Genomic DNA, 24,930 nt, shown 5'->3' on the forward strand with positions numbered 1-24,930 from the left:
CATCTGGGTCTGCTAGCTGGGGTTGGTCAGATTGAGTCTAACAATATCCGAAGGGCCAAAGGTTTGCCTTCCCTGCCCTAGAGGGAGAAGAAATATGACGTTCAAACAGGTTTTCCCTCTCCTGTATCTTGCCTTTACTGTTTCATTGATTTGATGTTCTATAGAAATCACTTTATCAGGTTTTCCTGAAAAGCATCCTATGAAATCTATAAACAAACAAACAATAGTTTAAAACTATTTCTCAGCTGGGAAGGGGGAATTATGTTCCATCGGAGAATATTTGCCAGTGCATGCAATTTATTTTGCAATATGTAGGTCAGGAAAATAGATAAAGAGGAAACTCTGGAAGTTGATTTTTTCTGGCCTTATATTGTACATAACTAACACTAACTTCAGTAGACTTCCACATGGGTATTTCCAGAAAGGCTTATGTTGAAAACCAGTGTGTTGTAGTGGTCAGAGGGTTCCCTACTCAGCCATGAAGCTCACTGGGTTACCCAGGGATAGTCACTGCCTCTCAGTATAACCCAGGGCAGTCCAACCTCTCAGTACAAGTGGGCCACAAGAGTACTTTGACACAGAACCCGGGGCCACACACTTAATTGAATTTTGCAATATTGTTAACATTATTTCATACATACAAGTAATATATTTAATTAAATATATATAATCAAATACACTATTAATACTATTAATTAATATATTAAGGAGATCATAGCCATTCTTTTTTTAAAAAAGAAGTGACAAAAAATATCCAAAAACAAGGAGGCTGCAGAGCGTAAGGGGAGTTGCTGGGTGCAGGCAAGACTATAAGCAGGAAAGAGAAGGGTGAGGGGAAAAACAAGAGTTTTTACTGGCTTTTGGTGGAACAACGAGGGCTGGGAGAGAGAGGAAAAGAGCATGTGAATGAGCATCTCTTATAAAGGGACACAAAAGGAATTGTGCCAGTTCATGAGTTTGGAAACTTATTTGTTTGTTACTGTAGTAATACCAATCCATATACCTTTTTCAGTCTGAGAGACTTTGCCTCCAATGGCAGACAGAATCTTAACAATATTCTATTGAGCCATCATCTCAGCCACCAATAGGTTTCCCTGACCAGCAATCTCATAGACTCCTCATGCGTTAGTTTCCTTTCACAGGGTGATGGGTGAAATCTTTGTCTTTTAAGGGTAAAAGACAAGTTGCCTAGTATTTTGATCAAATAAAAGCTCTGCAGTCATCTTGTGTTAGATTTTCAAAATTTATGGCAAGCATAGCAGAAAAATTCTCTTTATTTTCCCCCTCCTGTGTGACAGCTGAAACCTCTTCCACAGATGACTCTGTCATTATGCACCGTCTGTTTCTTTACATTAATGGGCCGCAATGTATGCAGGGAAAATTAATCTTAGGAGAGCCAACATTATTTCATGCTTCATTACATGAAATGCCTCCTAACTCTTTGATTATATGTAAAAAAATTGCCCCCGAGGAAGGAAAAAAACCCTCAAAAACCTAGCCTATGATGTACAAACTAATGAATTCTCATTAGATGAGATGCAATTTCTCATTATTTTAATTTTTCCTTACAAGAACTCAGTGTGGAAAGAAAGCTTAGTTACTGTTTCATGTGAGACACACTTAGATGCACTTAAGTAGAAACTTATCTATAAACTGGATTGTCAATATAAACTTAGTAACAGCATTATCCTTACTAGATTATTGCTAACAAACATAAGGTTTATACAGTGGTACCTCGGGTTAAGTACTTAATTCGTTCTGGAGGTTCGTTCTTAACCTGAAACTGTTCTTAACCTGAAGCACCACTTTAGCTAATGGGGCCTCCTGCTGCTGCCGCTCCACCGCCGCATGATTTCTCTTCTCACCCTGAAGCAAAGTTCTTAACCTGAGGTACTATTTCTGGGTTAGCGGAGTCTGTAACCTGAAGCGTCTGTAACCTGAAGCGTATGTAACCCGAGGTACCACTGTATAGTATATGACAAATGAAGTGCAGTTAAAAAAAAGTGTTTAATAGGATTCAACAGAGTTGTAGTAGCAACAAACTCTGCTTCACAACATATTGGTGGTGGTGGTGATGACAATCCTTCCCTTTCTCCCAAAGAAACACAGGGTGGCAATCATAGCCCACATCCTAGTTGCTCCCCATCCCCAAACTAAAAAGCTCCTGAATCTGTAGCCTTTCTTTTATGAAAAAGGTGAGACTCCTAATAATAGGTATGTGGACACAATGGTTTTAGGCAAAGTTGTTGACCTCTTTTTTTGTAAAATCTCAAAAAAAGGAAAAAAAGGTTAACTGAATACCGGCTATGTCCAGGAAATTTTGGACACATGGCAACTCTAGTATAACTACAAAATACAAAATATTGTCTATTCCAGGTCACCCAACCACTGCCACAGTGTCCTGGCAGATCAAGTGGAACAGATGACAGCAAAGGTTGCAAGGCTTTTAGCTGGGGCAATCAGAAAAAGTCCACTATCTGACTGCTGATTCAGGATCCTAAACTTTTTATTTTGTTTTGTGTATATCACAATGTTTTTTTTTGTTGTTGTTGCTATGGCTGACGCAAATAAAGTTTCATTCATTCATTCATTCAAAATACCATGAAATAACCTAGATTTCCAAAAGCAAGCCAACAGGTTCCCAACAGTATATTTTAATATGTTGTGTCCCCATCCCCAACTTTGCACACACAGGGCTGTGTGTGTGTGTAGCTCCTACTTTTGTTCATTTAAAGAAAAAGTGCAATAAAATTATTTTAATACGGTGAGGCTTCAGTGTCAAAAGTTTTTCTGCCCTGCAACTTCCCCCAAACCCCTGCTTACCCCCCTTCCATGCTGGCTGGGTTTCTTTTCTTCAAGTTATACCTTCTCCACACCCCAGTGGATGTTTTAGTTTGTGGTTACAGAAGCATGTTTACAAGGGAAGCTTCCTTTGCAGACAACTGGGAGTTAATTCAGAGCAGAGAAGAGGGAAATGGCTAAGCACTCTGCTCCATCATTGCTTCTTTTGGTTTCCATATGGGAAAACATGTAAACACCCTAGCAATTCTGGATGAATAGTCACTGGTGTATAATCTCTCTGCAGACAAATCAGAATTAATGCTCCATAAAAGATAAGACATAGTATAACCTCTGTGTAAGCTTCTTGCAAGCAAATCAAGATGAATGCTGAGTAAACCAGTCATCTAGAGAATCTTGATGATCACTGAGTAAATTAATAATCTATGGCAGGAATGTCCAACTGGTCGATCGTGATCTACCAGTTGGTCGTGGAACGTCCCTGGTCGATCTGGGTCAATCGGCCAAAAGGGGGGGGGGAGCTCAACAACTTTGGTCAATCCAATGGTTAGATCACTGCCAGATTTTTTATATAGTGGGAGTAGATCACAGTCTCTTGGGAGTTGGACATGCCTGATCTATGACATGTGTAGGGAACTGCATCATAGGCAAATTTTAGGAAACGTGACTGGTTCTGCTGCAGTGGGCAATGAGCCTAGGGGGTGCCACAGGGTGCCACAACTATGAAGTAGTGAACTGAGCAGACCAGCAGGTGAGAGGCAAAGGGCGACACCAAATTTAGGCCTTGCCACTGAAATTTGAAATACCAAATTCCATCCCTGACTACTTGCTATTTGAAAGCAGGGAGGGTTTCCTTACAAGAACAGGGCTAACTTCAGCTTTGTCCCTTCTCTTCACTACTGAGAAAACACTTCATAAAACGTATTAAAACTGACCATGCTTTCCTTCTTAAAAGAGCATTGAAAAGAGAATACCTGAGACTGAATTCATAGCCTTCATGCTTTCAGAAAGAGAGAAAAAGAACGCACTCACACAAAGGACCCAAGATGTAAAATGATTGGATACATGGAGGTAAATAATGGGAAGGTTTCTAATCCATATTTCAGGGTCTCCAAGGGATTGACGGTAACAGGTTTAGAATGAAAATGTTGCTAAATAACCCCAATATGTCTACCATAAAGCCATTATGCATTGTATTTATTACATGCAAATTGCCTAGGCCCTGCCAGGTCATACTGATGCAAACCTTATTGCTGAAGGTTGCCAGCACCAGTAGAGAGATAATGGAAGGAAATGCCTTCACAAATGCCTTATCCTAGTAAAACGGTACAGGAAAATACACCAGCTGAATGCACAATTCTCTTGGTATCATTATGCTGTGCATGCAGTCAAGTTGGTTTATAGTACAGGTGCTGCTTCCTATTAGATAATGGTTCATAACTGATTTTAATAGCGTGGCTTACTGGAGCATGCTGATACAATGTTGCCTCAAGGTATTTGTCATAAATGTTGAGGAAATTCCTGTACAACATCAGAATTATGTGCTCATATAACGGTGTCCTTTTTTCATTAAAGTAGCACATGGCCATTAATTATTTGGTGGGACATTTAGTAACTCCTATAAAACCTTGCTCTTTTTTAAAATTATGTGTCACAGTCTATAGTCTACTTCCAGTGGTTTACAGCAAAGGGAGGGGGGAAATCTACAGAGTCAAAGGCATAGAATTGGGTTACATTTTTGCTTTAAAGAAAGGTTAAACTTAAAGCACGTCTCACTTTATAAAAGTTCCCTCTTATTAAAGATAGACTACTTGTAAGGTGTCATGGAAATACTGAATTGGTGGACAATATAGTATAAATACTATAAATACATAAATAATGATTCCGTGATGTGTCAGGTTGAACACAGCCCATTGGCCATGCATATTGGTAAAACCGTCTGCAGAAACAGGAGGGTTTATTTGGCAGTCAACCTGGTCAACTGCTGCTGAACAGTTCTGAGTTTGGCCATGGTCTGGATGGGAAACCACTGGGAACCTTATGTGGCACATTATGTTCAGTTCTGTCATGGACAAAAGGTGGATATAAAATGTAATAAAATGAATTGTGTTTCACTGGTTACACTCCTAGAACTTGGCCAAGATCTCCACCCAGTTTCAGTTTCATGTCAATGAAAATCATTCATTCACATATTCAGAACCTTTATACATTGTGTAGTATGTGCACATAGCACATCACCATCCTCTCTTTGTGGTCATCCATGTGAGGTTACTTTTTTACTGAAATTGTGCAGCTTAATGCTAAAAGTGCAGATTAATGCTTCTGTCTGAGTGTGAGCATGGGACTCAGCTACATTACTGTAGTAAAAACAACAACGGTGTTTTGAATGCATTTTTTCCTGTGTGTAGATCTACCCATGTATTTTCTAGAAAAAGAGGTGCCGGAGCTCACCATGAACTTCTCCCTTGGCTTGTTCTCTTTCAATGGCAATGGTACCCACCTGAGAGGTGCCGGAGCTGAGTTCTGGTGAGCTCTGTCCGAAAAGAAAAGCCCCAACTGTATCTCATTCCCACTATAAATAAACAAGAAATTCATCATAGGATCAAAACCCATGTGTTCAGAATGCTACACCAAATAACATGTTCTTGTATATTCAGGAATATGGGCAGGGGCGTTGTGGTGGGGAGATGTCTTGAGGGTAAGTAGAAAAGGAAAGCTATGTGGGCAAAAAGTAGTTCGCCGCCACTATAAGATTGAGGTGTTCAGAAGGTTAATGTAGAAAGGCAGTCAACTGAGACGTTTAAAATTCCAAGTCTGCCTTTCACAGTTTTTGTTATTACCTACCCCAGCAGCAATCTCTATGCAGGTGCTTGCTATTTCCAAAATGTTACAGATCAAGAGACCCATCTTATAAATAAATTATAAGGGATTTATTACTAGTGACCCAAATATATGGTCACAGATCTCAGGAGGTCTGCAAGGAGACACATTTCACAGTGTGCATGTGAGGTTTAGTAGCATCTTTAAAAATGCAGGTAAGTTAGAATTGTTGAACAACCAATGTAGCCTTTATTTTTTTTATAAAAAAAATCATGTTAAATGAAGCATACTAGCATATTTCCATAAATCATTCTAATGGAGCAAATTATTCAGCAAGAAGTGCTGCGTTTTCGGGATGCAGAAGGTCACATGTCAATCAAACAAAGACTGATGAAACTAGTTAAAGATCAATTCTGTAATCAAACCTCAGCTACTTGGATAACGTTTACTGGGAAGCAGATCTCTAAAAGATGCCAGAGAAGGCTTGTTAGAAACAGAGGGAGCTTCAGTAGCTGGGGTCAAGTGATCAGTATGTGTAATGGGGTAGGAACAGAATTTATTTTATTTATATCCCAACTTTCCTAAAAAGTTCAAGGTGGCTAACAAAAGAAAGAAAGAAAATACACAAATGCAACACAAACTACAAATGCAATAAAAAAATCCTTAAAAGCTATCTAAAAGACACAAGGACCCTAGATCACAGGAAGGTTAAAAACAATAGGAACAGGGTAGGGACTGAGTCACACACTTCCTGAATGCTCTGACTATATATTTTGATCACTAGTAATAAGTAGATGCCTTGAAGTGTAACTGTTTAGAAATAGCCAGTCTTTACATATGGAAATTGTTTTATTTAACTCTGACAAATTCGAAATTAGCAATTGGGAACAATAAGCACTTGGAGAATGGATTGGGCAAGTGTCATATAACTTTCTCCAACCCATTCATACATGGACAGAAATGTAAATCATATACTTGGCACATAAAGCTCTTGGTTCAATTGCTGGCATCTCTAGGTAGAGTTGGAAAAGGTTTCTATATCTATATCTATCTATCATCTATCTATCTATCTATCTATCTATCTATCTATCTATCTATCTATCATCTATCTATCTATGTATCTATCTATCTATCATCTATCTATCATCTATCTTATGTGGTATGTATCCTGCATATTATAATGGAACATTGAGATACTTCAGAAAACAGGGCTTCTTGAAGCAGATGGAAAAACATACTGAAAGGTCACCCTGTAGCAAGAAGCCTGGTGGTGAAATAAGTCCTTGGCTATAATATTATCTTAAAGAGTCTTGCCTTGACTGTTTGATTTATGGGTTCAGTCAAGCATTTTAGCTGTTTGCTAATTGTAAGTTCAAATTAGAGATGGTGCAAGACTTTAAACGAGGGGAGCTCGTATTGTGAGTCAGCCTGGTCTCATTCTAGCTTGGCCCAATTTGAAAGGGGATTTTTACCCTGTCCCCGCCATTGCCCAACTCAGGATCCTCCTCCTTCAAACAAAATAGAGCCCTGCCTAGCAGAAAACAGGTAGCTGGCAAGGTTGGGCAGGTTTTACTTCACTGAAAAATGGAGCTTTCAAAGCTTGAAAAGCCCCCTGACCTGTGGCAGGACAAGGTGCTTGGAGCACCAATCTCAGCTGAGGAGAGGCTCTGTGAGTAGTGCCTAGTGACACTCAAGATGATGTGTGTGTTTGCTTAGGGAGAAAGGGAGGGCAAACTTACAGAGGTCACCTTTTCAGGCTTCAAGTATTCCCAGGAAATGTTTTTTTAAAAAATCTCCCTAAAACTCCAGAGGTTTTTCAAGCATTCAACAGGAACGCTTGACAAGCACCAATGGTGTTTGGAGTGAACCAGGAAGAGAGGACTTGGCCCTCGCTATGCAGACGCTGCTTAGTGGTAATACAAAGCAGTGTATCAATGCTTTAAATTGAATAAAAAACTAATTAATACTTTGCATTTTAAGTAATGCAAATCAGTTCCAGGATGTTTTGCATATAGTTTACCCCCGCAGATAGATGATAGATGATAGATAGATGATAGATAGATAGATAGATAGATAGATAGATAGATAGATAGATAGATAGATAGATGGTGCAGGAAGAAAGAATATTTTATCTGTAATGTATCAGGAAGAGGGTAGTGGTTTTTCGTGGGCGTGAAATATGCTTATCTAAAGGAATATTTTAGCATATCTATCTTGCAGTTAGCTGTTGACTTGTACAGTTGCTATGGTAAATATTAGTTCATTATCCCACACTTTTAGCATATTCATATACAATTTTTTCTCTCTCATTCAGACTCATTGGTTTCCACTGATAATGAGAAGACTCACTAAGAGGACACTTCTGACTACACTTTTGACAAATGATTGAGTTGAAAACGTATAAACCTAGAGATAATAAACTTTGTGGCCACATTTGGACGATCATCTAAGGCTTCATAAACCATGATTTATAGCAGCACACTCCTCCATTCCTCCTCCCCTATTTAGCTTTGACTGAGCTGTGACTCGGGCTATTTTTTTAAAGTAGGTTTCATTAAATCCACTGTATATGCCTCTGCAGAGTCTTGTTTTATGTTACAAGCTGTAGAAAACATACTGTATTCAGAAGATGCTTCCACATACTGCATGCAGAGTAAATTCATATTCTGAACCAGGATTGTGAAATTTAATAAGATTTCCCCCCTTGTAATTTAAAGAAAAAAATGGGGGGGCAGTTTCAAGTTGCCTGACATTACCCTAGTTTATGGCTTCTCTGGTTATGAAGTCACTTTTGATTGTCAAAATGTCAGGAATTTAATTCTCCCTAATGTCGTGCCTTTACTTCATCAGTGTGGTCAGTTTTGTTCACCAATCCAAATACTCTCTCAATAATACTTCATAGCCAATAGAAACTGACATTATGTGCTGAAGAAGTCTGTAAATGCTTGGCACAGATTCCGATTCCATTTCCTCTCTCTCTCTCTCTCTCTCCCCCTCTCTCGGCAGTAGATGATTCTCCACCAATCTTTACATGTATTTTCAGTTGTAGCTATGAAATATATCACTTCTGTTACAGAAGCAAGCTCTTACTGTAACAGCTCCTACAGGACATTTGCTATGCTTTCATTGCTGCTGAAAGGTGACAAGTTTTACAGGATCAATGTTTCAGAGTCAAATTCTGAAATGGAAGCGGTCTTACAGTGTAGGAAAAAGATTTCTGAAGTCCTTTCTTTTGGGCGAGTGTTCTTTTGATGGTCACTAGGCAGCAAACAATCTAGCTTAGGGTCATTATGCTTAATGCATATTGTGCAGTTACAGTTCTAAATGAACCACAGCCATTGATTTTAATCCTTTCATCCCAGCCATGGCACCCTGAACCTGCACTTCTACCAGCACACAGCTAGAAGATTCAGAAGGGAAGCTCCCATTGTTGCAAATGGCCATTTTTGTTCTTTTCTCTTTTTCAACCAACCCTTGTAACTGTATAGAGATGGGCCATTTATTCCAGGATGTACTGTGGCTGGTGAGGAAAGAGATCAGCCACATGCTGTATACTGAGATTCCAGTAACAGCTCCCTGCCTCTGACAGCTGTGGTTAATTTACAAAAAGCAAGATAAGTAACTGCATGCAGCAAATTAAGCTAAAATATAATTGAGGTACATATGTGCTCACTAAGGCCTTACATGATGTCCACAGGATCTTACCTCTCTGGCTGCCACCCACTGGAATTTGGCTTCAAGAAAGCACTCTGTTGCAGCCAATAGAATAGGTTGCTTGGTGTTTGTGTTGTGTCTGTACTGCTTGTGACAGTTTCTTTGGTTTGCAAATGTGCCCACAGAGGCAAAAATGTTGGTGTTAGAAGGCTGGAAGCAAGGTTGCTATTCTAGCATAAAGCAGAACAGCAAAGATCGGGTCCTGATGAATCATCATTCCCCACTCACTTTATCATCATCGCCCTGCCATGTTAAGTAGCTTGTGCTGAAGTACTGTAACTGCCCCAGTAATTAAACCTGGCTCTGCTCACCCTAGTTCAACCACCAGGCAGGATCTCAGTGGCCTAAGGAGATCAGCTAATTCTAGGGAACCTCTGGAGCTCTTCCTGCTATCAGGTAGCTTCACTGAGTTCTGGGTGAGACCTAGGTGGAGAGTTGGCTGAAGAAGGAGCTAATATGTGGAATTCTCCAACAATTTTTGCCCATTCCTAATTGATATCTGTTGCTTATTTCCCCTCTCCCCACTTCTTTCTTTGCAATCCTTTTGATTATACCCCCACCAATTCCTTTCAATCTCTCTCAAGTTCCAGAGATTTCATTTCCCCCGATACTTGATCAAACCCTTATTGCTAATCGGTAAACACTTCCTTCTAGAATATGCTGACAATGCAGCTTTATTGAAACATGTCTATGCAATCATATTTCCTATTTCAGGAAATGTTTTGGCTTCTTTATCCTTTCAGTCAATCAGAATCTTTTCTGGGAAAATAGTTCCATGTCCATTTTCCTTTTTGCTGGTGCTGTTGTTGTTGCACAAAAGCTTATTACATTTACTGCTGAATGCCATCTGCTTCTAGATACTATAGACTAGTGAGAGCTGTGGCATGCCTTTTGAAAAAGGCATATAACAGTGTGATGTATAGTGCACCATTATGATCCGAGATCATTTTAAACTTCTTTACTTGAATGCATTCAGCTGATCTTCTTTTTTAGAAGCTGCAGTATCAGCATGGCAAAGCCAGCTCAAGTGTGAAGTGAACTTATTCTGAAAGGGGGGGGAGAGAGTATTGTTATAAGATACTTATGTTGGGTGTGCTATTCCTCATACCAGCTTCACACTGATTGAGTCCTTAAGAGGTTCCTAATTCATCTCTAGCCAAGATGGGGAAATCTTTTCACAGGGCAAAGACATCCCCACCCCGTCAACACTCCCTGGTATGAACCCAAACAGAAGCAAATTTACCGGTAAGCCTTGCTGATGTGAACAGCTGGATGCAGGGAAGACACAAAGAGAGAGAGAGAGAGAATTTGAGAGATGCTACCTTCTACCTGCACTGAAACGATAATCTCATGGCAGAAGAAAATGAAGCCGTATGAATCCAGCCCAATGGTTTTTGAGGGGAGATTAAGAAGTGTGGGGCTCAACAGGGGGCAGACAGTAATTACAAAGTCATCAAGGGAATATAAGAGAAATGGCCCCTGGGTCACTAAAATGTGATTTGTTTCTCTGTGGATGTTGTGTTATTTGTTACATTTCATAATCTTTAGCTTGATTTTCTGGCATCTCTAATATTGATTTTTCAAATACCATTAGAGGGTTTTAGACATTGTCTCTAAGCAACTGATGCTATTCTAGTATTTAAAAAACCCCAAATGCTTTTAGAACAGTAAGTTCTTTTTATGGAGTAGGCAGTCCTCATTATTATTACTTCTTTCACATTGACTACAGAACTGCATATTTAGATGACTGAAACAGTGTAAGGGGGGTGCATCCCCTATGTTTATGTTTTTAAATGATGCATGACAATATCCCTTGTTAAGTAGTATGTGTGGCAATAATTCTTATGTTCTTGGATAAAAACATGTCATAAGATATCTTTTGTCAACATGGCATATCACTGATGTCGTGGAAAGCTTTAGGGATACCTATGTAAAAAAGAAATGCCAATGCTTTCTTGAGCTATATAACACATGGTTAGTGAGGAGAGAGTTCAACCATGAGCCCAGGTTCAGCTAAGATGATAATCCAAGATTTGGTTCAGCACATTGTAACACGAGATCAAAAGGGGGGGGGGGGCGCTGAAGAGGATTGTTGTGGATGTAAAAGCTTCTCACATTCCTGGAAAGCCACAATTTGACTTAACATGATGTCTGAACCTGGCTGTTATTTTACAATTTAATGTCAATGCCATACCTGTTGGACTCACGAGAGAGAAAACCCACAAGGTATGGGCAATTCTTGGACATCCTGGTTACTACACACTTGTTTTACAGTTTGCCAAGCAATTGGGGTGTGAGAATTTATCCATAAATGGTGAACTAAAACAAACCGCCAAGAAAGCCCACCCTTCACTTGTCACCTACCTTGCTTCAGACAGCAGGAGCCCTCTGCAGAACATCTGAGTATACAGAAAGTCTTTGGTTGGGATAGGTATTGACTGATACCCAATATTCATTACTTCTTTTTGAAGTTTCTTCGCAGAATTGTTTTGTGCTCTAAATTTGTTTGGCTCCAACCTGAAGCAACTTCCTCACCCCTCCTGACTTCCTCAATGAAAATAATTTTACCTTTTCACCTTTGGATTCATCCTTGCAATTCACGTGACCCTTCTTTTCTCTTTCTTGGAGGTGAAGTGCTATGCACTAGCATTTGGTATATCAAAATATGCTGTGTTATAAAAAGCTCTAGTTCAATAGCATGCTGCAGTCTCTTGTGTTGTGACCCATATCATATTAATGAAATATTTCAATTAAGCCGACAGTCCCATTAACTTCAGCGGGAACCTCAAAACCCTTCTGCTATGACTGTTTGGGAATGAATATGTTGCAAGGCAAGTTATAATGTTGAACATGTTTGTGGATTGGGGTTAAAATATTGATCCTCCTGCCTTCATAAAAACTTGTCAATGAGACTGAAACAAAAATGCATTAACCAGCAAAATTATTAGCTTGTTTAAACATTGGTAAAATTATAAACCAGTACAGTATTGGCTTTCATGTAGCCAGCATCAGCATTTTCTAGCATAATTTTTCAAGTGCATTGGATTTTCAACCATCACAACTTTCATGGATCATATTTCCTAAGGTGAAGCAATATATTTCTGCAGATATACCTAAAATAATATTCTGATTTTTTTAACCCTTTCACCCTTTTTCACTTTATCTGCCATCAGATAAGGGAGTGTGAAAAGAACCATAGCATGGTTGTGGAGTATCTGCATTGCAATATCATCTAGCTTCCCCACAAACAAATCAGTGATTGATGAATTAAACTAGTTGTCTGGAAGCAACTGGGTCTTCCACAGTCCTTCTGCAGCACAGCACTATTTATCTTCAGCTTCAGAAGAAAGGAAGGTCTGTGTGGGGGGGGTGTCCCTTCCATCAGTGCATAGTTTCCTAAGCCCAGAGCACAGAGCTGGCTTGTAAGTTATATTTAGATGCTTTCCTCTGCAGTAGATTTTGCCAGACATCCTAGATTTAGAGATGTTCTGTCACAAATTACATGACTTTTATAGCAAAATTGACAAGAACCCTAGAGATCCTTGTAAAAAGAATTACAGCCCATAATTCTACAGGAATAAACTGTTTGAAGGCAACTGCTTTCATGAAATATTCTGGAGTGAATAAGGTAGGAGATCTCTATCTTAAAAAAAATAAATCTCTTTTGACATTAGAAGCCATATGTTCATTCTACATTAGAGTTGGGAACCACCAGCACATACTCAGCCCAGGTCGAAAATTTAAGGTAAAGGTAAAGGGACCCCTGACTATTAGGTCCAGTCGTGACCGACTCTGGGGTTGCGGTGCTCATCTTGCTTTACTGGCCGAGGGAGCCGGTGTACAGCTTCCGGGTCATGTGGCCAGCATGACTAAGCTGATTCTGGCGAACCAGAGCAGTGCACAGAAGCGCCGTTTACCTTCCCGCCGGAGCGGTACCTATTTATCTACTTGCACTTTGATGTGCTTTCGAACTGCTAGGTGGGGAGGAGCTGGGACCAAGCAACGGGAGCTCACCCCGTCGTGGGGATTTGAACCGCCAACCTTCTGATCGGCAAGTCCTAGGCTCTGTGGTCTAACCCACAGCACCACCCGTGTCCCGGTCGAAAATTTAGTTGCATATAAATTCATTCCTTCTTCCTACACACACAGAGAGAGCCTTTTCTTAATCTCAGGAGCCTAATTTAGAAGTAAGATGGAGATGCGGGGTGGGGGACACATTTTATTGCTAGTGCTGAACAACGGGGAGAATGAATTCTTGCTAATCAGTTCAAATTTACCTCTTCAGTTGACAGTAAGCTACCAGTGCATATGTGTAACATTAAGAAAGATTATTCATTTAAACTGAAACTCAACTCTGCTGTATGGTGTGTCAACATGCAGAGGGCCAGGAGGCCAGCTGGCAAGCCCCAGCTGGGCCGTTCCCTTCCAGCCGTCCCGCTGCGAAGACCATCACTTCTTCTCCGACGTAAATCAGTGACCCAGGCTTCTGAGCCAGGACACGCTATCAGCAGATCACACTGTGCACACAGAATAGGCGTGAGGCTTATGGAAGCATACTACAACTACAGATTTATTAATCATAAATCAGGACAAAGAAACGTCAACTCTCTCATATTGTCTCAGAGAGAAAATGCAAAGGCAAAAGCTATACACACAATGGAAGTTTCCAGCTTACTGTGCTGGAATGCAAACAGACATGTGACACGCAACAATCCCATGTCTATTCCTTAAGGTGGAATGGAAATGTCAACAATGGCAATTGTCCTGTGGCAATATTCAGAAGTTAAAACAAAGTGTTCTCACGCTAAACACCATAAGTGCTGTTGATAATGCCGAGATTGCAGGCTTGATCCCTGTATGGGAGAGCTGCATATTTCTGCACTGCAGGGAGTTGGACCAGATGATCCTCATTCTATGATTCTAAGTGCCACAGCTTAGGTGAAAGGAAACCATTCCAAAGAGCAATGTCAAAAGTATAAGAGTTCCTTTGCACTTATATTTGAAATGGCAAGTGTAATGTGTTTCAGAACGTGGTAATGGATTTATTAGGGTAGTAATAAAATCACATGATGGTTCACTAAGCTAAAATTGCCTACACCTATGGTTTGAAGGAACATCCAGCAGCTGTCTATTTGAAGCCTCTTCACTGCAAGCTTCACTGGGGGCGCTTTGAGCCATAGGGAAGCAGGAAACACACAGCAATGCAAGAAAGGGAAGAATTGAGGTGCTGGCATAGAGTTGGTAGGGGTGGTCCAGGCTGCAGATATGGTGACCTCCATTTAAATTAGAGAGAAGGAAAGGGCATAAAATAAGGTAAAACTATGTGCACCAGCCATAAGATTAGACTTGCAGCTTTGAGAAACAGCCCAATCTCTTTCTGTGTCCTTCTGATCTGATTACAGATAGATAGCCGTGTTGGTCTGCCATAGTCAAAACAAAAAAAATCCTTCCAGTAGCACCTTAAAATTCCTTCCAGTAGCACCTTCAGAGTGTATCTGAAGAAGTGTGCATGCACACGAAAGCTCATACCAAGAACTAACTTAGTTGGTCTTTAAGGTGCTACTGGAAGGAATTTTTTTCTTCTGATCTGACTCATTTTTCAGAACCAAGTTAGATCTATTATATGATGTTTAGCAATCTTAACCCCCCCCCATGAAGTACCTTGTGAGTTCTGTCTTGCATTTGCTGAAAAATACGTATTGGGCTATTTTGCAACGTATGTCAAATGTCAGTCGAATGCCACTCTGCATATTTTCTAGACCTCTTGGCTGCAGGCAGCAACAGCATCTTTAATCCATTTGACTAGAGCTGCAGAAAACTCAGAAGCAGCACCAAGCCTTCCTGCTTATGTATTTTCTTTGTGAGTTGGGGTAGGGGGAAATGGGGCAGAAGTTGATGACTTGAGCTCATTTTCTTTCCAAAGCCATAGATTGGATTATAGTGTCAATACATACAGTACTCAAGTCAACTTGTTTCCATGCAAGAATAACTGTTCTTGTGAGTGCTCCCTATTAAACACAGCTGGAGTGTAACAAGGCTTAGCAGCGTGAAGCAATCAAACAGTTTCCAGTTATAGAAGCTGAGTCTTCCCATCGCCTTTATTGAGCCGTGGAGCATTATTTGTCTTCCGACTGTGTCTTGCCTTTGTAAAAACAGCGCAATTAACGCTGATTGTAACTATGGAGGGAGCTGCAGCAGTTGTTGCATTGTAGTGGGTACGGCTCAGGATGTAGTGGGGCTTTCTGCCCTCCCCCATTTTGAAAGCAAAAAAAAAAAAAAAAGAGAGAGAGGAATATTTTAAGACTTTTGATACCAAACACAAACACATTCCCCATCTAATTATTAAATCGCCTCCCCTACAGCTGCCCCCCCCCCCCCCGCTTTATTGTTACGTTTGACATGAACATTTGAATTGCTCTGGCTTTTTGTTTGTTTGTTTCATATTCAAAGTTTTGATAGTCTTCTATAAAGTGAATGCCCTTTTATTCACATGCATATTAACCCGCCATGTATGGCAGTGCTCTGGCTGCAGCCATAGAGAAGATGTGCTAACTTGACTACCTGTTTTCAGCTGACAGCTATCAATCATGTCAATAATGAGCAAAGAATGTTCCATCTACTCATGTAAATTACTACCAAAAAAAGCTATAGTGCCATCATGTCATCTTTCAACTTCCCTTCTGTGACCAGAGGATTGCCCCTAATGGGGAAGAGGGCTTGCTAGACTATAGAGCATAATGCAAAACAAAATCATTGCTTTATCCTTGCCCTGTTTCTTGCTTTCCATGGCTCTGCATGGTGTCTTGCAGAAATGGTGGCTTTCACTGTCTCATTTTATTGCTGCCTCACCTGCTGCATTTGTGTACAGTGAAGTCTTCAAATCAGCATGAATATTTATGGCATGTTGATTGGTAAAAGTGTCAACTGCATGGCTGTCCCATTCGGGGGGGGGGGGGCTGGCTGGCTTAGTCCTCTGAGGCCCGGGGCAAGTGTACCCATCTGCCCCCCCCCCACCTTACCACTCTGCACGGGCCTGACGGCACCCATAGTCTGGCAAAAAGAAGCAGGTAAATTGAGCGTCACAACTTCATCAACATTTTAAACAATACATCTGCAGAGAGACTGAAAGCTGTGCTGGCCTTTCATGAACTTGCAAAGCAAAGTTCTTAACCTGAAGCACTATTTCTGGGTTAGCGGAGTGTGTAACCTGAAGCGTATGTAACCTGAAGCATATGTAACCCGAGGTACCACTGTATTTCCCATCTGCCTTTATGTTTGACTTTTTCTCCATCCTATCCAGGCTGAGCTTTAAATATTCACCCCTGTACAACACACACACACACAGGCATTTCACAGGGGCCACATTCTAACACACTAGGCGATGCCCTTAATGTCCAGTTTGCATCACACCCCTGATGTTTTAACTACAAATGTCTGAGTCCATGTCCTGAGTTTGTAAGCTGATTCTCTGGTGATAACTCGTCACCCCCAATTCCTTCTGGCTACTATCCTTCTATGCAATGCACTTATCCCTTTCCAAAGCAATCTCACTAGGAATTCTTAAAAACAACAGGAGGAAAACACTTAAATATGATCACGATTGGAAGATACCATGCACATTAGTAATATCAAGAACAAAACTTTTTAGCTTGGTTATCCTTGAGCTAGCTGTTCCACTGTTTGGGTTGGAGCCCCTTTGCAATTTATGAAGAAATTATTATTGCTTTAATACTGAGGAGAAGGCTCAATGAGTCATGAAAGTGCATACTTGACTTAAATGAGAAGTTGGCTGAAGAAAGCAGGTGTGTGCACAGATTTTCATTTACTAAAATGTTCCAGAGGCAGAAGAACTTTATTTTAATATTGGGTTGAAATGAGAACTGCAGAGGCTCTAATGCATGGATGGAAAGATTCTTCAGTATAACTGTAACAGCTCTGGTGTCTCTTGATTAAAATGTCATTTAATTTTCCACAGCTGTACTCCTGACATTATCATAGACGACCCTGACATTTCCCTGCAGCTACAGCAGGAGAAGAGGATAGACACCAATGGATATGTTTCCTTTGCCGGCATCAGAGCCAATAGAATACCATTATAAACTACCCCAATATTTTTCTTCACAACAGTGTTTTACGATCATTATACTTTGGAACACAGTCCCTAAATAGGAATCACATTCATTCCATTTGTATACTCTCCTGAAATATGTTGCCAGTATTTTTAAAAATCAAAACTCTTAGAGTTTTCTTCAAAGTTGATCAGAGTAATGCAAAATTCACTTTAGCAGCAACCCACATAGAGATGGATGGATGTGTGAGTGTCTATGTTTAACCATATGAATTGGGTGCTTGCCTCCAAAAACGCCCATTGCAAATGTGTATGGAAGTGTAATTACCCTGATTTGTAAGGCATTGCACCTGAGCAATTCACCATACTATCAGAGCTGGCGCATGAAATTTCTTAAAGCACCCTACATGTAGTCACCAAAACATGTTTACTTTCCCTGCTGATTCAGTGTTTATGTTGGATTTGTTATAAGGACTTTGTGGATCTGCCATGCAGTGATGGTGAGCTATACAAGCAGGACCAAGACATATTGGCAGAACTGACACAAACAAGAAAGAAGGCGGAGCAACATAAGGCAGAAGCAAAGAAGCTGAGCATTCGGATTGAAGATCTAAGAAGAAAATTAAAAGAGGCAGAAAGCAAGGTACTTAGATTGTAATTGTTATCAGGTACACATTAAATACGCAAATGAATGACAGTGCATTTCAAATTATTTATATGTTATCAAGGTTACTAGAGAAATGGGCCATGGTTTGACCAATTTTATTTCTCTTCTCCACACCAGTACCTTCTCTCATCGCTGTGTGTACTCAGGTCTGCTTCAGAAATGCTCTGGATTTGTAAGATCAATTGCATATAAACCGGTTGTCCAAAAATTAATCTGAACTCCCCTGCAAAATGTGACAGCAATCTTAAAGTCCTTTACAAGTTAACTTTTCCTTTCCCCTTCCCAGAAGAAAATAATTTTAGACCACAATGAATTTTTGTCCCCAACCAGGCCAAATAATATTTTAGTTTGAAAAATCTCTGTTACTTTTAATGAATAAATACCATTATCAGCTAGAAGATGCTCATTCTATTCTATTGAACTGTGGCGTGTCAGTTTCATAAAGTGGGCCACTTCATGTGCAACTTCTACAAAGAATGGTCTTATGGATGGTTTTCACATACTTTTGAGCTGGGGTCCTCTTGCAGGATTTTGTTAGTTACAGTGGTGCCCCGCAAGACGAATGCCTCACAAGACGAAAAACCCGCAAGACGAAAAGACTTGCGGAACGAATTAATTTCGTCTTGCGAGGCACCACTGTAGTTAGTTAGTTAGTTAGTTAGTTTCGCCTTTAACAGGTTATGCGTTACCACCTTCTGCCAGTGAGGCAGCTATAGAAGCACGAAGCCATGCTAGGAAAAGTGGCAATCTCCACAGGGCCTCCCTTGTGATGACACATCCACAAACCCCTATTAGTAAAAAAAAAAATTAAGTGTATTCCCATGGAGCTCATCAAAAAGTGACAGCAAAAATCACTCTGAAGTGAAAATGGTTGTCAGTGCCCACCCTTAGCAGCGGAGTTCTCTGCTAAATCTTGTTGTGGTGTCCTTGCAAAGGGATGACTGGACCGACCAGAACCAACTTCTGTAATTCACTCACTTGCAAGTACAAAATTGCTTCAGGGCCTCTCGGTAGTTTGAAACTTAGCATGCTTCAGAACTTGCCTGTAAAAAAAAAAAAATTAACAACTCATTTAAGGTTCATTAATTTAGCTCTGTTGGCCTGTGGGCATGGTGCACATCTTCACTTAAATTGGTTTTCACAAGAAAAGAAAAAAAAGGACTAATCATTTATGGTCAAGCTAGCTAGGCCTTATGGTCCCAAAGCCTTAAAGATCTATAAAACTAATACCAAGAGCAATGTAGACAATAATTAGAAAACACTTGATTTTTTTAAAAAATATTCCAATTAGATATGACAGTAAATTACCAGTTCAATTTTATATCTAGATCCATTAAAAATGTATATGTTTGGTAAATTGCATGAGCTTCTTTCTGCTATGAAATAAAACACCTACTGACAAGTGACTTCCTTGAAAATGTCAAAAGCTTAATTACTTATAGGTGGGTGGGTGGAGAAAGAGGGCTAGGTGTTTTCAATGCATCATTTAATTGTAATAAGACTTTCTTTTTAGATTCAAGGGACATTTTTCTTAAGAGAAGTCTCAGGTTTCCCATTGTTCCGGCTGTAATATACTCAGCGCTGTTCAGTCAGAACTGCAGCACACGGAACTGCCTGCAGGATTGTTCCCTACATCTTGGATTAAGCTAGTTTAAGCCACTAGTTTACCAATTCACTTAAATTTGTTCCCTGTAGAATTAAAGTTCTGATAGTGTGGGCTTATCCAATGACTGGCCAAAAAGTGAAAGATTGGTGTTTATTGTAGACTTAGGGAGAAGTCAGATGCTACTTTCTTGGAATTTAGAAAACTGGAAGCAATTGTGCAGCAGTCAGCATTTTAAAGATAATATATTGATTGTTGTTTTTTTATAGTAGAAAGTACATTAATACGTCTTTGGATGATGCACAAAACTGAGGTCCTGACCACTCTTAATTATTAAGTCCTATGGCATTAGGGGTTCAAGCAAATTCTGGCCAAATTCCATCCATCGATTTTGGGGGTTGTGCTATGTTAATTGAGGGCAGAATCTGGCTTAATTTCAGATGGGATAATTTAATTCTGCCTAACTTAATTTCCCATGCTGCTTTTATACTGTCAGTATCATTTTATACCGTTTATACTAAAATTTGATTTATTCTGCTCCTTAAACAAGTCAAGTTATCCATCATGGGCTTTGCATTGACTCACAGTGTGCAGGCGGTGCTTGCACAGCCCACTTTCCAGAACCTTCTGGAGCGTTTGGTGCCCACAGTGCTCTTTCTTATTCACCTGACAAGGATCTTTTGAGGTAAAGCATCTCAGTCAAGGGGTAGACTTGGTGCATTGTCCACTTACTTCATCTTTACCCATCATGGAACAAAGAGCTGTGTCTTCTCTTTTCTGAGCAAGAGTGAAAATCACAATTCATTTGTGTTCTTTCTCATCATGAGGCAATATTCAGCTGTTGAGTGATTCAAGTAGTGGGACATCTTAAGCAGTGGTGTAGTGTGGGGGGTGCAGGGGGGCTGGCCACACTGGGTGCAACATCGGGGGGCACGCTCGCACTCGCAGCTCTCTGCCCTTACTATAATCCATGGGTTAGGGGGCGCAAATTACTTGCTGACAACCCACGCTACGCCACTGATCTTAAGAAAGTGTGAACAGTGTGGGGCGAAGAAGCCCAGTTTGATGATGCCACCACGGCCCAACTTCCTATAGATTTAGTTTGCCAAAAGTTTACTAAGCAAGCTAGGGTGGAGAGAAAATCCAGGTTTTAAAGTTATTCTCTTATGTCCTTCTCTAAAACTGCTAAGGTGCTGTAAAGCCATAAGATTTAGTAACTAAGGCGAGGGTCAAATATATAGTTATAGACAGGCAGATATTTAATGGACAGAGCAATATGCAGGAGGGAGTTTGGATAAGATGTGGAGGTGACTCCTTGCCCAGCTGTGTGGAATCTACTGCCAGCATATGCTCCTGAAGTGGAGTGTTTCATATTGTTCCCCAGATAACAAGAAATGAATAACCAAATAGCAAATATAACCATATAGGCCAAATGCAATATAATAAGTTTTGATCCTAACTTCCATTTAGGGCTGTCAGTACCATAAAGTCACTTTCACAGTTCCTTGGACAGCTACTCCTGTTCCCTGCTGGTGAGTTTCACTATTTTTCAGTGGTAGAGGCTGCTCTATTTGTCCCTTCTTTTTCCTTTTCTCATTTGTCTTCCTGATTGCCTTCTCCACTCTTCTGCTTCCCCTTGCCTTCCTTCAAAATCACTCTTCTTCCCTCTGCTGCTCTCTTTTGTCTCTCTCCTCAACCTGATGTTCTTCACACTTTTGCTTTCTCTTCTGCTTCTCCAACAACATACCTCTCCTTCTCCTTCCCCCTCTACACAGCTAGCATCCCAGGGCCCATAGGACTTGGATCAATCTCTTAGGGAGACCTCTTGGAATCCTTAAGATTCTGCTGTTTCAATTCCAGCTTTGAGTCAAAATCAGCCAGGCCTACTTTCCTGCATTTGAAGGTATTTCCCAGGGTCAATTCAGCGGCACTACAACTCTGCCTCCCATCCACAATGAGCAGGCATTACAGTTTGTTAGACTTTGGGAAGCTTTGAGATCACAAGGTGCACAGATCTTTCACTTCAGATAGATGCCCCAACCTCCATAAAGCCCAATAAGGAGGTGCCTAAGAAACCCCCAATGTGTGGGGATCTGAGCAAGCTTTCTAAGCTGGCCAAAACAAAGGCAGGTATGAAGGCTGTTCATCAGCATTGACTCCTGAAGCAAGACCTGGTCCTGCTGATCATGATTATTCTATCTAAGGCTAAACATGCTTTAGCTTCTGGCAGAACAAACATCCATATTAGAAAGGTTCCAGCAGAAGTTGTCAATAATTCCATGGGAACCACTTCTCTACCAACAAGGGACGTTGGATAGTTTTGATTTCATTGCTGTTGTCTTTCCTCAATCTTGGAAGTGGAATGAGGAATTGAAGAGAGGGTATTCAATGATGAGAACAGTTCATGCAACTTTCTTCTCAATGAAGGAGGGTGGGGGACTCATTCAAGTGGATAAGGGTTCAGTATCTATCTGTCTATCTATCATCTATCTATCTATCATCTATCTATCTATCTAATCTATCTATCATCTATCATCTATCTATCATCTATCTATCATCTATCTATCTATCTATCTATCTATCTATCTATCTATCTATCTATCTATCTATCTATCTATATCTATCTATCTATCTATCATCTATCTATCTATCATCTATATCTATCTATCATCTATCTATCTATATCATCTATCTATCTATCTATCTATCTCTATCTATCTATCATCTATCTATCTATCATCTATCTATCTATCTATCTATCTATCTATCTATCTATCATCTTTCATCTATCTACAATCATCTATCATCTACTATCTATCTATCTATCTATCTATCTATCTATCTATCTATCTATCTATCTATCTATCATCTATCTATCATCTATCATCTATCTATCATCTATCTACAATTTTCAATTATAACAAAAAAGAAAACATTTCAGAAAACAATCAACAGTAATTCTGACATTTTGAATCTCAACTTCTCTCCCTCTCTTTCTGCAGTTCCTTAAAATTGTTTTCATCTCTCCCTGCATATCCCAAATTGTCTCAATCTATATATATATAGATAGATAGAAAAGAAACTGCAGGTTTTTCCAGTAGTCCTGCTAATTTCTTAATCTGTTTGCAATTTGTTTGTAAATATTCAACAAACCATTTTCATTTCTTAATAAAAAGTTTGTTATCATGATTTCTTATTCTTTCGGTAAGTTTCACCATTTCTGCATATTCCATTAATTTCTGCAGCTATTTTTCTCCAGGGCTTTTTCTTCTTTCCTTAAGGGTCCAGTATAAATTCCCTTGTGAGATGGAAACATTGAGGAAAGCTGGCCCATGTTCCTTCTGTTGTGTAATTTCTGGCCCTGGATCTCCAAGACATGTATTTCCACATAAGCATCAGATAAAATACTGCCCCTTTCTCAGATTTATATACATAGACAAACATTTTTGATTCAAAGTTCTCTCAATCAGACTCTTCATAGCCTCAAGGATCTTTATTAAGCATGCAATTCTAAGAATCACCTATCTCTGGGAATAGAACAGAGAATTTTTGATGATTTTCAATCACCAATTATTTATGCTTAGCACATCTCTCATGTGTGGATACCTTTCTGGATTCAACATATGCCTGAACCACAGGAGCACTCCAACGTTATTAAGAACCTACTGTAATTGTGGAATGCCCACACTCATATGTAATATGCCCACATTGTTCAGAAACTCCTGGGCCTTGTGCTCCTGGGCTCTTCAGATTCTCCTTCTACTGCTCTTCCTTCTACAGGTTATCTATTCCATCCCATGTTGGATGGAGCATCTTTACCTTTTCAGATCCATTAGCATTTCTCTCCCCATACTATGAAGTGTTACCATGCTAAAGTACTGAAGTTTTAGAGATATTAACCATTTATATCTCTTAGATTCACAGCAAAATCTTAACTGTTCAGGCTATCTCATGAATCACCACAAGGTTACTGCGGGGCAGACGTGGTAATCTTTCATGGGCTTACTCTGCCAACTTTTAACCTTTCATTTATTGTTAAATTCCTATGTGCGTACATGAGAACAGTTTAGCAGATTCCTCACAACAACGTTTCTGTACCTGATGCAGCTGAAATGAACAATTCTTTTTAAATTCATAAATCACACCTAATGGTCCTTTTTCCTTGACAAATTATGAAGCTCGAATGCACAGCAGGCACGTCTAGGAAATTAATCACTTTCACAGCTTTTGACGTGAATTCTTATTTCTGCTCAAATATTTAATTGTGCTTCTTTAAAAATGTTGTGAGGCCAGGATACATTTGTGCAGGACTTTCGCTGAGGCCATATGATTGAGCTATCTTTCCTAGGGTGCTTTGGTTTAAAATTTGTAAGGATGTGTGTGTGTGTGTGTGTCCATTTAAATATAATATGCACATATTCATAAGTAAATAAATAAAAGCAGGATTTAAGCCGGTCCCATTTAGATGCAGCTTCTTGCAAATTCTCTCAATAACCTCAGAGATTTGGGAGGTCACAAACAGGATAGGTAGCATGCCGATTGGCAGTTCTCTTAATTGCTCCACTTTGCAGAGCTTTATTCTCTCAGCTCCTTTAGTGTGACTGAGCCATCTGGCTGGGAAATGTTTTATTATTTCTTAGGGACTCCACTAACAATGCCATTTTTAAAAAAGCTTCTGTGACTGTAAACTTGTTAAAATTGCAGCTAATGAGATGCATTGCAGGTTTGCTGTTATATCCCTCCAAAAAATAAACACAATAATATGGAATAAAACACAATAATATGGAATAAAACACAGGAAGGTTTTACTATTCATGATAGCCCACAAGTCCTCTTTAAAAGTAAGGGCATTCTCTGTCATATACCTATCCAAACCATGATATCATCTGAAGGATATCCAATCCAGGAGCCTTCAACATGTGAATTGAGGAAGCTGTGCACCAGGGAAGTGGCCTTCTTGGTGTTGGTACCCTGGTTGTAGCATTTCCTCCCCTGATAGGTTCACCTAACACCTTCCTTATTTTCTTTATTTCTTTATATATTTTTATTCTTTACTTATCTGTCATCAGACAAACAATTCCAGCATGGGGTACATCAGACATAAAATTAAATTAAAGTACATCAATTTCAGTTTCTTAAAAACACTTTAAAGACTTTTTTCTCCTTCCCAGGTCTTTTACAGAACCTGTGATATTTTTGTTTTGAACCATTGCTTATGTGCTGTGTATTTTTTTATTTTTTTTAAGCTATCTGGGTTTT

General features: G+C 39.8%; 1 protein-coding gene across 2 annotated transcripts in view; it reads left to right on the forward strand.

Annotated features, from left to right (window-relative positions):
- CCDC102B (coiled-coil domain containing 102B) overlaps nucleotides 1-24,930 on the forward strand; it is an 83,962-nt gene that overhangs the window by 43,131 nt on the left and 15,901 nt on the right. For both annotated transcript variants that reach the window (XM_083746973.1, XM_083746972.1), the window contains one exon: nucleotides 17,874-18,044. In XM_083746973.1, the coding sequence (XP_083603099.1) occupies nucleotides 17,874-18,044 (171 nt within the window). The remainder of the gene's footprint in view (nucleotides 1-17,873; nucleotides 18,045-24,930) is intronic.

The sequence above is a fragment of the Podarcis gaigeae genome (assembly GCF_964106915.1).
Source record: "Podarcis gaigeae genome assembly, chromosome: 7".
In the NCBI taxonomy this organism is placed as follows: domain Eukaryota; kingdom Metazoa; phylum Chordata; class Lepidosauria; order Squamata; family Lacertidae; genus Podarcis; species Podarcis gaigeae.